We start from the raw sequence: 13,794 nt of genomic DNA, 5'->3' as shown, positions 1-13,794 counted from the left end.
ACTGTAAACCCTAAGGTAGCTGGGCTTAGGAATAAGTTCTTTGTTTAATCAGACAAATAATAATAATAATAAAAGGATATTTGAAGTGAGTATGGTGGTGACTGTTAATTGTCTTTGCCAACATTGACCCTCTCATCGCTTTTTAAAATGATAGAACATAGGAGTTTTAGCAGGACACATAGCTGCCCAGTTTACTTTGCAACTAAGTGTGGCTGCATGTCTAAGTTCTAACCAGTGGGGTCTAAGTGGAAGTGGGGCATCTACCACTTCTGGGCCATGTGCTTAAAAAGAGTGGGTGGGTGCTTCTCTTGCCCCTTTGTCCTTCCTGCTAGCTGGGAGATGGTGAGAGTACAGCACTCTTTTTGGTCCCAGACATGGAAGTGTTATGTTGAGTGAGGATGGCAAAGTTCCACTCTCAGCCCCAGACTGCTCACTGCTAAACTATCATATGAGAGAGAAAGAAAGTTCTCTTTGGTTTAATCTCCTATAGGTGGAGATATCTTAGTTTCAGCAGCTTTACCTGTACCCTCACTAACGCAGGGAGTCATTGGGGTGCTGCAGCGTTAAGTGGCTTCTTGCTGCTGTCCTAGAATTTCTTAGTCAGACTATTCACTGGGTTCCTGACCATTTCTTGCTTTGCCTCTTAGCCCCAATTCCTGCTTCCTGGATGATTCCTTGAATTCTCTCCTGTACTTTTAAAACTTTTATTGAGGTGAAAATCACATAATGTAAAATTAACCTTTTTTCTTGGGCAATAAAATTTATTTATTTATTTATTTATTTATTTATTTATTTATTTATTTATTTATTTATTTATAATTGAAGTACAGTCAGTTACAATGTATCAATTTCTGGCGTGCATCACAATGCCCCAGTCATGCGTATAGATATGTATGTTTGTTTTCATATTCTTTTTCATTAAAAGTTATTATAAGATATTACACATAGTTTCCTGTGCTATACAGCAGCAACTTTTTTTAAATCTATTTTTGTATATAGTGGCTATCTGTAAATCTCAAACTCCCAAATTTATCCCTTCCCACCCCCTTTCCCTGGTAACCTTAAGATTGTTTACTTTGTCTGCAAATCTGTTTCTGTTTTATAGATGAGTTCATAGTGTCCTTTTCTTTTCTTTCTTTCTTTCTTTTTTCTTTCTTTTTTTTTAAGATTCTACATATGAGTGATATCATATGGCATTTTTCTTTCTCTTTCTGGCTTACTTCACTTAGAATGATGATCTCTAGGTCCTTCAGATATATACCCAGAAGTGGGATTGCTAGATCATATGGTAGGTCTGTTTTCAGTTTTTTGAGGAATCTCCATACTGTTTTCTAGAATGGCTGCACCAAACTACATTCCCACCAGCAGTGTAGGAGGGTTCCCTTTCTCCACACCCTCTCCAGCATTTATCATTCATGGACTTTTGAATGATGGCCATTCTGACTGGTGTGAGGTGATACCTCATTGTAGTTTTGATTTGCATTTCTCTGATAATTAGTGATCTTGAGCATTTTTCATGTGCCTATTGGCCATTTGTATGTCTTCATTGGAGAATTGCTTGTTTAGGTCCTCTGCCCATTTTTTGGATTGGGGTTATTTGTTTTTTGTTATTAAGTTGTATGAGCTGTTTATATATTCTGAAAATTAAGCCTTTGTCAGTTGCATCATTCACAAATATTTTCTTCTATTGCATAGGTTGTCATTTTGTTTTGCTTATGGTTTCCTTTACTGGGCAAAAGCTTATAAGTGTAATTAAGTCTCATTTGTTTATTTTTGCTCTTATTTCTATTGCCTGGGTAGACTGGCCTAGGAGAACATTGCTAAGATTTATGTCAGAGAATGTTCTGCCTATGTTTTCTTCTAGGCAATTTATTGTGTCTTGTCTTATATTTAAGTCTTTAAGCCTAACCATTTTAAATTGAACAATTCAGTGGCATTTATACATTCACAATGTTGTACAACCACTACCTCCATCTAGTTCCAAAACACTTCCACAACTCCAGAGTGAAACACCTTACCTACTACGCAATTTCTCCTAATTTTGCCCTCCCCTGGCAGCCATCAACATGTGTTCTGTCTTTATGGAATTACCTATTCTGCATATATTATATAAATGGAGTCATACAGTATGTGGCTTTTTGTGTCTGGCTTCCTTAATTTAGCATAATATTTTGTAGTATGTGTCAGTTAGGTTGTTCTTTTTTTTTTTAAGTTTTTAAAAATTGTTGTAAAATATAGTTAGCCATTTTAACCATTTGTAAGTGTATAATTCTGTGGCAACAATTACATTCACACTGTTCTGCAACAACCATCACCGCTATCTGTTTCCGAAACTTTTTCATCATCCCAGACAGAAACTCTGTACCCATTGAGCAATAACTCCCCATTTCCCCCTCCTCCTAGACCCTGTTAAACTAGAATCTACTTTCTGTCCCCATGAATTTGCCTATTCTAGGTATTTCATATAAGTGGAATCCTTTTGTGTCTGGCTTATTTCACTTAGCATAATGTTCATAAGGTTCATCTCTGTTGTAGTATATGTCAGAAAACTTTGTTCCTTTTTATGGCTGGAAAATACCACAATTTGTTTATCCCATTCAAACATTTAAAATTAGATAATTTGTCTTTTTGTTGTTGAAAAATAGAATTCTTTATATATTCTGGATAATAGACCCTTATCAGATACATGATTTGCAGATATTCCTTCCCATTCTGTAGATTGATTTTTCACTTTCTTGATAATGTCCTTTGGTGCACAGTAGTTTTTGATTTTTATGGACTCTCATTTGTGTGTTTTTTCTTTTGTTGAGCATACTTTTGGTGTCATATATAGGAATCCATTGCCAAAACCAAGGTAATGAAGATTATCCCTGTGTTTTCTTCTAAGAGTTTTATGGTTTTAGCTCTTGGGTTGTTGATCCATTTGAGTTAATTTTTGTACATTGTATGAGCTTAGTGTACTTTTAAACCCTTGAATGTATGCTTTTGGGGTTTCCCTAGTCAGTAATGATTTTTGGATCTTCAGACCCAATAGTTACAGAAGTCGTATTAGAAGCTGTTGGCTGAAGTGCAGCTTTTCACCATAGGTGCATCTTAGAAGACATTTCTTCCTCCTCAGAGCCTATCTACTGAGGTGCATTTGATAGTTCTAGAGCTGCTTTGAGTAAGGCTACTGACTTTCACGGTTGCCAGTCAGTTGAGTGACATATCCTTATGTTTGGGCAGTGGGATGCTGGAACTTATCTCTATCCTAGGCTGTGTGGAAAAGGAACAAGGCAAGTCATGACTGAAACATGGTAAAGCTGCCTGGGGTCAGGGGAACAATGCTATCAGGTAGCAAGTCTGTACTGAGCCGAGTCAGGTTCCCAGACTTGTGTATTGACTTGCTGAGAACTGTGCAAAGCAGTAATGAGTAGTAAAAAGATGTAATTTGGAGACAGAAGCCCTAATTTCAGATTGGATGACTTCAGGTTAGTCACTTCTCTCTGAGCCTCAATGTCTTCAAATATACAGTGTGAATGCTGACTTCACAGGGTTGTTTTGTTTTTGGAGATCAGGTAAGATTATCACTGGAAACTGAAAGACACTGTACACTTTTAGGAATGTAATGTGGAGTCAAGGAGAAGACTAAGTCTTCTGGGAGTTTTTTTTGTTTGTTTGTTTGTTTTGTTTTTTTAAATTTAGATTCTCTCCCTGACTGTGATTTACAGTAAAGTCTTGAGGTTTATTGACCAGATGGATTTTTTCAATTTTTTTCCAAATAATTTTATATTTGTTGTGACTCTTTTGCAAGTGACAGAAATATAGGTCAGACTGACTTATGAGAGGGACCTATGACTGAAGAAACTAAAAAGTCTAGAAGTAGATTTACCTTTAGATGCAGCAAGATCCAGAGACTTGAATGATGTCATTTGGACCTAATCTCTCTCCTCTCAGCTCTGCTTTTCTTTGTTTTGGTGTTAGGCAGGCTCCACCCATGTAGTGGCAAAGATAGTTATCAGTTTTGGGTGTGTAATATACCAACTAAGCAACCACTATTGGAAGGATAATACTTCTTTCCTGATGATGCTGGCAGTCCTGGGAATGATTTTGGCTTGGGCCATGTGCCCACCCTAGAGTAATCACTTTGGCCAGAAGAATGCTGGACTTTGATTGACCAGCAGGGTTGCATTCTACTCATGGAACTCAGGGATCAGGGTCAGCTCCGCTGGAACCATTGTTGGACTAAGAGCAGAGAAGGGGTGCTTCTCTAAGGGAAGATCATGGTGCATGTACTTAAAGAGGCTTTGGGAGGTGGGGAGATAGTCAAATCAGCAAAATTCATAGATGTCTGCTACAAAATTGAGCCATTTAAATTTTTTTTAAGTGTGTTTTCACTATTTAAAACACAGAGTAGAGCTGCTCTGCTTGAAGTAAACATTACCAAAGAACCTGGGTGGGAGGAGGGGTCTGCAGAGTTTAATTTGAAAACTGCTAGACAGTTTATCCAATAAATATTTGAGGTGTGATAGTCCCTGAATCCTTTCTTCCTATCTTTCTGGCCTTATGTGGAAGAGATTGTATTTTCCTTCAAATCTGAGAGAGTGAGGTAAGTAGCAGAGCCAATTATTGCCTGGGGTTGAAGATGCCAAGGAGCTTGCTTAGTCCAGACAGCAAATTGTGCCTTTTTAAAAAAAGAAGCCATGAGCCTTTCAAATTTAAATAGGGACTCCTAGAGAACAGGAAGAAGTGGCTTTGCACTGTATTGGTTAATGTGAGTAATGAAATACATTTGTATTCTAAGCATTTTGCAAGGGCTCAGTATTCTAGAATGTATAGCACCGAGGACTGGATTCTGTATTGTGAATTGAATGAGGGTGAAAGCGGCCCTTATATGTCAACCAGATCATCAGGCAGCCAATAACTGTTAGACTTTTTTTGAGATGAAATTCACATAAGATAAAATTTGCCATTTAAAAAAAAATTTATTATTTTTTGAACTTTTTTTTATTGAAGTATAGTCACTTTACAATGTGTCAATTTCTGGTGTATAGCACAATGCTTCAGTCATACATGGATATGCATATATTCATTTTCATATTCTTTTTCACTGTAAGCTATTACAAGATATTGAATATATTTCCCTGTGATATACAGTATAAACCTGTTTATCTATTTTATATATACCAGTCAGTATCTGCAAAAACTTGCCATTTTAAAGTGTACAATTCAGTGGTTTTTAACAATTTCATACAACCATCTCCACTATCTCATCATCAACATTTTCATCATTCCCAGAAGAAATCCTATTACCCATTAAGCAGTTACTCCCTATTCCCTGGTCCCTGGTAACCACTAATCTACTTTCTATCTCTATGGATTTGCCTATTCTAGACATTTTATATAAATGGAATCATGTCTGGCTTCTTTCGCTAAGTATAATATTAATATATATTTATCTAATTACTTTTTTATGATTCTTTTTAGAAGTAGAATCATCCCACAGACCTATCCTTAAATGTATAATTGGGATGGACATACTCAGCTTTTGGAATAGCACCCTCATCAGATCCTTGACCTGTCCAATAAGAGCTATCATAGTGGAGAAGGCCAAGTGGAAGATTTTGAAATTGCTGCCTGTTCCCCTGGCCAAGATAGTGAATCAAAACCAATATCACATTCTGTGAAGGGTGGTAGAGATTAGTGCTGCCCTTAAGTATCTAAAAAATCCAGGAGTGGTGATTCCCATTATGTCTACATTTAATTCCCTAGTCTGCCTTCCCTGCAAAACTGGATGGATTCTGTAGAACGTAGATTTCAGCAAGTTTAATTTAGTAGTATCATTTATGACTGCTGTGATGGGTATGGTTATCTTTGCTAGAGCAGATTAATATGGTATGTGGGCATTGACTGGTGAATTCTTTTCTATCTTATAAAAAAAAAAGACCAAAAACAGTTCACATTCATGTGGAATAGATATCATTATATCTTCATAGTTTTGCCCAAGGCTATAAACACTTCTACTCTTCTTTTCTTTGTCATAATATAATCAGAAGAGACCTGGACTATCTGGCCACCTCATAATATATCACTGTGATCTATTACATTGGCAACATCATGCTCATCAGACAGCATGAGCAAGAGGAGGTTAGCACGTGAAGTGTGTTCCATACTGGGTACTGCCACATTCTTTGCCAAAGTGAATGTATTTGGTATTAAAATATGTCCACAAATTGTTTGATATTCTTCCCATCAAGTGGTTGAACCTAATTCTCCTCCCCCTGACTAAGCTAAACCCTAGTAACTCGATTCTAACAAATAGAATAAAGTGGAAGTGATGGTGTATGACTTCAGAGATTGGGTCATAAAAGGTACTACTGTTGTCTCACTGTCTGTTAGATCACTCATTCTGGTGGAAGCCCACCTATATATTGTGAGGACACTCAAGCAGGCTATGGAAAAGCCCACATGGAGAAGAACTGAGGCTTCCTGACAACACTGAGCACTGACTTGCTAGGAGTGTTAGTGAACCATCTCAGAAGCAGATCCTCTAGCCCCAGTCGAGTCTTCAGGGCCTTTATGAACCCTGAGGAGAGATCTGAGCCAGAACCACCCAGTTAAGCCACTGTCTGATCTCTGACCCTCAGAAACTGTGAGATAATAAGTTTATTTTAAGCAACTTAGTTTTGGGTTATTTATTATACACGAAGAGATACTAATACACAGTACCATAAGCTATGTATGAGAGTTCCGGTTGTTTTACGTCCTTTTCAACATCTAGTATTTCCTTATTTTTGTCATTTTAGCCATTCTGGTTGGTATATAGTGTTATCACATTGTAGTTTATAATTTGTGTTTCCCCAGTGACTAATGAAATAGAGCATCTTTTCATTAATATGTCTATCCATCTATCTATCTATCTATCCACACATACACACACAGTCTGGATTTATTATTTTGTGAAGTGTTTGTTCAAGTTTTTTTGCCCCCATTTTTCTATTGGATTGCTTGCCATTTTCTAATTAGTTTGTAGGAGTTCTTCATCTATTCTGGATACAAGTCCTTTGTCTTATATGTTTTCTCAGTTTATCAAAATTTTCCTTCATGTTTAGCCCTTTGGGTGTCCTATTCAAGAAAACTTTGCCTGCTCCAAGATCATGAGCATATTCTCCTAATTTCTCATTTAAAAGCTTTATTATTTTACCTTTTACATTAGGTCTAATCCATGTAAAATTAATTTTTGTCTGTATGGTGAGAGGTAGTGAGTCAAGGTATATTTTCCCCCTATATGGATATCCAGTTGCTCTGACACTATTTATTGAAAACGTCATTCTTTCTCTTCTGTACTGTGCTGACACCTTTTTAAGTCAGATGACTGTTACGTGTGGGTCTGTTTCCGCACTTTATTCTTATTCTATTGGCCATTTTTGTGTCCTTACGTTGATACCACACTGTCTTAATTATCATTACAATAGGTTTTGATATTTGGTAGTATAGGTCTATCAGCTTGTTGTTCAGGAATGCCCTGGCTGTTCTTGGTCCTTTATATTGTTATATGAACTTCAGAATTTTAGAGTACAGGTCTTTTGCCTCCTTGGGTAGGTTTATTCTTAGGTATTTTATTCTTTTTGGTGCGATGGTAAATGATACTGTTTCCTTAATTTCTTTTCCTGCTATTCCATTGCTAGTGTATGGAAATGCAACTGATTTCTGAATATTAATTTTATATCCTGCAACTTTACCAAATTCATTGATGAGTTCTAGTAGCTTTCTAATTGCAGTTCATTATTAATAATAAATGTAAATCCATCTTCAATTAGTTTTTTGATAATTTTGAAAAAATTTTGGCCAACTTATTTGAACTGATTAGGTTGTTTTTAACCTGTAATGTACCTGAAAGAGAGCTTATATTAGGAATAGAAAGGTTAGCTCTGTCACTTTCTTATTATTCATTTTTACATGTAATTTTAACATAATTTTCAGTCCATGGGGATAGGTTTTAATATTTGTTTACTTATTTGCAAGAATCCTTTAAAATTGTTTATCTGTGTGGTGAGGGTTAGTTTAGTTGGGAAAAAATATGAACCATAATTCATAAATTTATTTAGTCAGACAGGTAGTAAAATATGTTTTCCTGTTTTTGAACCTGTGAATGTCATAGAATCCTGCAAGAGAATGTGTGACTGCAGACACTGCTGTTTTCCCTTAAATACTGTGGAACTCCCACTCTTTTCTCAGGACACCTTGTATGTGGCAAATGATATGGAAACATCTTATAGACAGACTCAGAGAGGTCATCATTGTTAGTCTGTACACTTAATATTGGTAAAGCATAATTCTTATATTTTAAGATTAAAAGCAGGATAAAATAAGAGGCTTAACTTTTCTTTCTGTACTTTCATTAGAAAGTCTTGTGCATCCCTCTTTGGAGATGACTCTCTTAATATATATTGCTTGTGTAAATTTTTTCTGAATATAAATAAAAAGTCATAGCATAATAAGAATTGAGCTCGAAGTCCAGCAAAGATTCATGTTATCAGCAGCTATGGATAGAGAATCTGGAAGCCAGACAAAGCCTCACCTAGATGCTTCATATGGACAGCCATCCTTCTTCCAATTAGATTTTGTAGCTGTACCTAACTAAATCAAGGATGGAACCTTAGAATGGAAGATGTAGGACTGTGTCTTCCTGCCGTTCTGCAACCCACCAGAAACATGGCAGCCTTCAGTAGGTGTGGATTTACTTTGTGGAGTTGACATAATATGGAGTCTCGCTATCTGGGTTCAAATTCTGTGACTCCTCATTTTATTAGTTGTGTATTTTTAGGCAAGTTTACTTTAACTTCTCTGTGTCTCAGTTTCCTCTAAGGTTAAATGGGGAGAACAGTATTCAACTTAGAAGGTTGTTATGAAAAATTAGTTAACACATGTAAAGTGCTTAGAATAGTATCTGCCATATACGAAGTGTTTAATGAATGTTTGTTAGTGTATCATTTTTTGAAGGTTCAAATTTTGTCAGTATACTGAGAATATTTATCTCTTCAAGCAAACTCTCTTAACTAAGTTCATGAGACTGATATATAAAACTTCAAGAATGCCTGTGTTGGTATGACCAGTGCATTTCTGTCTTTGGGTAGCAATGTGGAACACTAAATCCTAATCATAAGGGTTATAGTGAACATGGAATCTGGATTAAGTGCATTAATTAGGTGAATCCAGTGTTTTGAGTATAATGCCAAAGTAGCTAACATGAATATTTATTACTTTCCTATAATTAAGAATCTCTTCACTTAAAATACCACACATTTGCTTTCAGCCTCTTTTGCAGCTTGCCATAGTTTCTTTTGGTCTGATCTGCTCATGATGGACTTTGACTCTGAAGAGCTGGTGATGCAGAGAAGCAGGGACTGTAGTGGAGGTGGTGCATGTAGCAAGGTTGAGCTTCCAGAGCAGTAGAGGTAGCGGTGTTGCAGTGGCTGGATGATAGTGGAAGTTGGCAGTGGAAGCAATGTCCTGACCACATTAGCTCTGCTACCTGATTTTAGGCATTGTTCTTGGCATCCATCCCTGATTTGCTGCTTCTCCAAGTGAGTCTAAACTTCTCTTAAATAAGTTTTTTATAGATAAACAACAAGTTCATACTGTACAGCATGGGGGACTATATTCAGTATCTTGTTTTAACTTATAGTGAAAAAGAATATGAAAACAAATCTATGTACGTTCATGTATGACTGAAGCATTGTGCTGTACACCAGAAATTGACACAGCATTGTAAACTGACTATACTTCAATAAAAATATATTAAAAAGAAAAATAATAAATTTTTTCTTTCTGTTTAGGCTATCCAGAATCAGTTTCATTTGCTGAACTGAGAAACTACGTTGTTCTTGAGATTGAGGACCCTGGCTGATACAGCCACTTCACTAGCCAGATATATTGGCCTCACAGTAGGGATGGAAAGGTCATGGAGAAGCAAATGGAATGTTTGAACTTCATTGACTTCTTCTCTTTTTGAGAGTGTTAGGATCACTGTATTCCCAGGGCCTAGAATTATGCCCGGCATATAGTAGGTGCTCAGTAAACCTCTGTGGAATGAATGAGGGATAGGTTCATTCTGCCAATAAACCCAGTTGTATGTCTGCGACTCTGCTTTTTCTCAGCTTCTGGAGCTGAGCAAACTCCCTGATGAAGGATACATTTTTTCTTCAGATATGTTAATACATATGTAATCCTATATAACAGTTTTACTGGCTTGGGAACTGTTTTGTCTTTTAAACTCATTTGGTTTATCTGTGCTCTGGATTTTTTAGTTTAGCCCTAAAAATGTACAGTTGTGTGTAATTTTGTGTGTGTGTGTGTGTGTCCTCTGCTCCAGGTCTGCCTTTTAAGAAACTGTATGGGAGCTGGCAGTTCTCAGCCACATTCTGGTCCTGTGAGGTCATTTGGTTATATTCACTGAGCTCCTTCCTGGGTGCCATAAGATTATGGTCTTCTGAGGCTGGAGGTTCTGGGATTTGAGAGGTTGGAATGGCTTGTTCCCAGTTCCTTATTTTCTTTGCCTCTCTTTCTGGTGGAGAAGCTGGGGCTGGTGGCAGAGGGCAGTATACTGGCGATTTCTCTCTCTCCATCTCTAGAACACAGTGTTTTAGACTTGAGTTCTCATAAATCAGGGCTAGGACTTTGAGATGAAGATTTGTGAGCAAGCTCATCAAGATGCAGTATTATCTGGCCTTCCCTTCTTGAATTTTAGATGTAGAAACAAGCTGAGGGCAGTGACTTGTCCAAGGTGATGCAGTTGGTCAGGGCTGGAGTGAGTATCTGAAGATATTTCTAAGGGCAAACTGAAATCCTGCAAAGGCTCAGCCCCATCTGAGGCCTACTGTAACATAAAGCTAGCAGGGGTGAGGACGGTGATGGATTTATTCTGCAGTTTCCTTCCCTGCATCTAGTGAGGAGTCAAAACCTTACTTCTGGTTGCCCTAGTTTGCTCCCACATTTCATTGTTTAGAGTGGACCCCAGTTTACAGTCTTTGGTCTGGAACACACCCCAGTCCTAAATTGCCGGTCTTGAGCCATGTGTTACCAAGTGTACAGACAATTTTGTGCCTCTGTAGACTATGACCAGGCTATTAATAGATCTGAAGTTCTGGGAGAGCCTCAGCTCTTCCCCCACCTCCCCACTCCCAGCAGCCTGCCTGCTGGTAATTTCCTCAGTGCTCAGACAGCTAGACAGAAAATAGAAACAGGGCAAATCTACCCATCCCCTTTTAGGAGGTAATGCAGGCAAAAGTCTGTATGCGTAGCCTCTGGCATTATGGGTCTCTGTGCTGTATCAGGTTAAGTGAAAATGCTTAGCATTTAGGAAGAAGTAATAGCTCTGTGCCCTGGGTGGGATTTAAAAAAAAAAAAAACCTGTATTGGATCCTCACTAGATGAAAGACACTGTACTAGGCCCTTTGCATGTGTTATCTCAATGTTCCCTATAACCTTGTGAGATGGGTATTATTCTTTTATAGACGAGATTAGTAAAACTCAGAAAGCTTGGTTATGTAACCTCCTGTCACACAGCTAAACACACAGCCTTCTGATCTTGTTGTTCCTAAATGACAGCTTCCATATTTACAGCTTTCTTTAGTAAAATTGGGCTGAGATAATTTGGACAAACTATCCTTGGGGACACTTGTGTTATTGAATGATCCCATATAGCTCAGAGAAATGGGCGTGAACCTGGAGGGAGGAGAAGAAGGCTACCAGTCTGTGGGCATTGAAGGGAACTCAAAGGATGGCTATCGCAGGATAGTACCTACCATGGGCCCCTGTACACTTAGTGAACCCAGGTCAGATAGTGGCCATCCTGCAGGCTAATAAACCACATTCCCTAGCATGGCATTCAAGGCACTCAGAGGTGGGGTTTCTGCTTCATAACCCCTACTCTATCTCTTCTTACTTTCTATCATACAAACTGTTCTTTGTTCTATTGTTCATCAAATCTGCTGTCTTCCATGTATGGATATTTGTAGGCTCCATTAAGATTCTAATAAAAAAAATAACAATTGACAGCTTAAGGCTGAGGAGACCGTTTTGAATCCCCAGTTACTCTAGTCACTTTGGACTGGAGCTCTCTCATCCCTTCATTCCTTCATTCATGTGTTCAGTCATTCTAACATATTGGACACTCCCTCTGTGCCAGGTACTGTAGTAGGCCCTGGAAATCAGTATAATGAACAAGACAGTATGATTCCTGCTCTCCTGGAGCAGACAGCTTAGCAGATAAGGCAAAAATGAAACAATCACAATGAAGTCTGATGACTGTCATGAAGTAGAAATAAGGGATACGATGAGAGGGTACACATTGTAAAGGAACTTAATATTGTTTAGGGCATCAGGAAAGAGCTCATATTACCTTAGTAGATGACATTTAAGTTGAGACCTGAGAAATGAGAAAAAAAACAGCCAAGTAAATGGAGTTAAGAAAGTTAATTCTAGGCAGCAGGTAGAGTATATGCAGAGACATAGAGATCAGGTGATGGGGATAAGGCCTTGTCCATGTTGGTTTACTTATTAAGCAATCATTTATAGCTGGTGGATTGTATCATATGCTGTGCTGGGGTCTGAGGACACATGAAACAATCAGACATGGTCCCTATCTGCCCTGGAGAAGCTCAGGAGCAGTGGTGTTACTCCTAGGTAACCAGGGTAATAAGGTTACCCTAGGTCTTGGATTCAATCTTCTGGGTCCCATGTGACAAGACTTAACACCTTAAGAGACACTGCCTGCCCTTGAGTGTTTGGCCTAGCTGTCAAGCAGAGAGGACATAGATCTCAGCTGGAAACGTGCAGTATTTGCTTTCATCCCTGGCTTTGCACTTGGCCAATCCTTGGTTGATAAAGTTCACCTACAGACTTGAGGATAATGGAGGTCCAGGAATTGGCTTTTACTCCAGTGGGAGCAGAGAGGATGGCTGGGAAGGAGGTGCTGAGGTTTTTAGAACTCTATGTCCTTGGTGTCTCATAGTTGTTATTTAGATTAATTGTAAGGTCTCAGACCCATCTGTTGTCTTGAATGCACTTGATGTTAGTATTTTATCTTTGTTTTTCTGAGTTTTGGCACTGCTTATAGACCAAAGTCGAAGTGGCTGGCTGCTTTGGACTGTGCATTGCCTAACTCCAGGGTGTGCTGTTCGTATAGACTGTGTTGTGACTGGGGCCACTCCTCCCTAATTGTGCAACAGTGCATCGTTGTGGCTCTGGTTAAAGGGAAGTTATTTAAACACTGACTGTGTGCCTCAAGCTAGTAGTTTATATTCTGTACTTTATTTGATAATCCCAGTAATGCCTTGAGGTAAATACTATTATTATTCTCATTTACAGACGAGAAGACTAGAAGGTTCAGTGAAGCTGATGAGTGGTGGCTTGGGATTAGAGCTCGAGTCTGACCGAAGTCCATGCTTCTCTCTACTCCCAGCTGTTTCCCAGTGTGGTCACAGACTTCAGGTCTTGGGTGTAATCTTGTTTCCATGGCTTCCTTGTCTACTTTGACTTGTCTACCTGGCTGCTCTTTGTTAGTAACTTAAGGATTCTCAGCATGGCTGAGGCTCAGGAATGTGTCCTGCTTAGGAGATACTCTAGAGTCTTTTCTTTTTTTTTTAATCTAAAATTTATTTTTGTGTTTAGCATAAGGCAGCAATATAAACTGTAGCTAAAGTCATTTTAAAGGATAAGTCAGCTCTGGATTTGTTGAGCTGCCTTACTCGAGCTCCTACAGCATTCTCATTCTCCCACAGTAGGACGGAAGCTGGAGATGGCTCACTAGAG

General features: G+C 38.3%; 1 protein-coding gene across 4 annotated transcripts in view; it reads left to right on the top strand.

Annotated features, from left to right (window-relative positions):
• The window catches only part of STIM1 (stromal interaction molecule 1), a 169,725-nt gene that overhangs the window by 44,398 nt on the left and 111,533 nt on the right, over positions 1–13,794 (top strand). The window contains exon 2 of one of the 4 annotated variants that reach the window (XM_031460207.2): positions 13,351–13,473. The exons of the other annotated variants lie outside the window; for them this stretch is intronic. Coding sequence (XP_031316067.1) covers positions 13,425–13,473 — 49 coding nt within the window. The 5' untranslated portion in view covers positions 13,351–13,424. The remainder of the gene's footprint in view (positions 1–13,350; positions 13,474–13,794) is intronic. 4 annotated transcript variants of the gene reach the window in all.

The sequence above is a fragment of the Camelus dromedarius genome, chromosome 12 (assembly GCF_036321535.1).
Source record: "Camelus dromedarius isolate mCamDro1 chromosome 12, mCamDro1.pat, whole genome shotgun sequence".
Classification (NCBI taxonomy): Eukaryota; Metazoa; Chordata; class Mammalia; order Artiodactyla; family Camelidae; genus Camelus; species Camelus dromedarius.
This window is presented reverse-complemented; position numbering and strand designations above follow the sequence as displayed.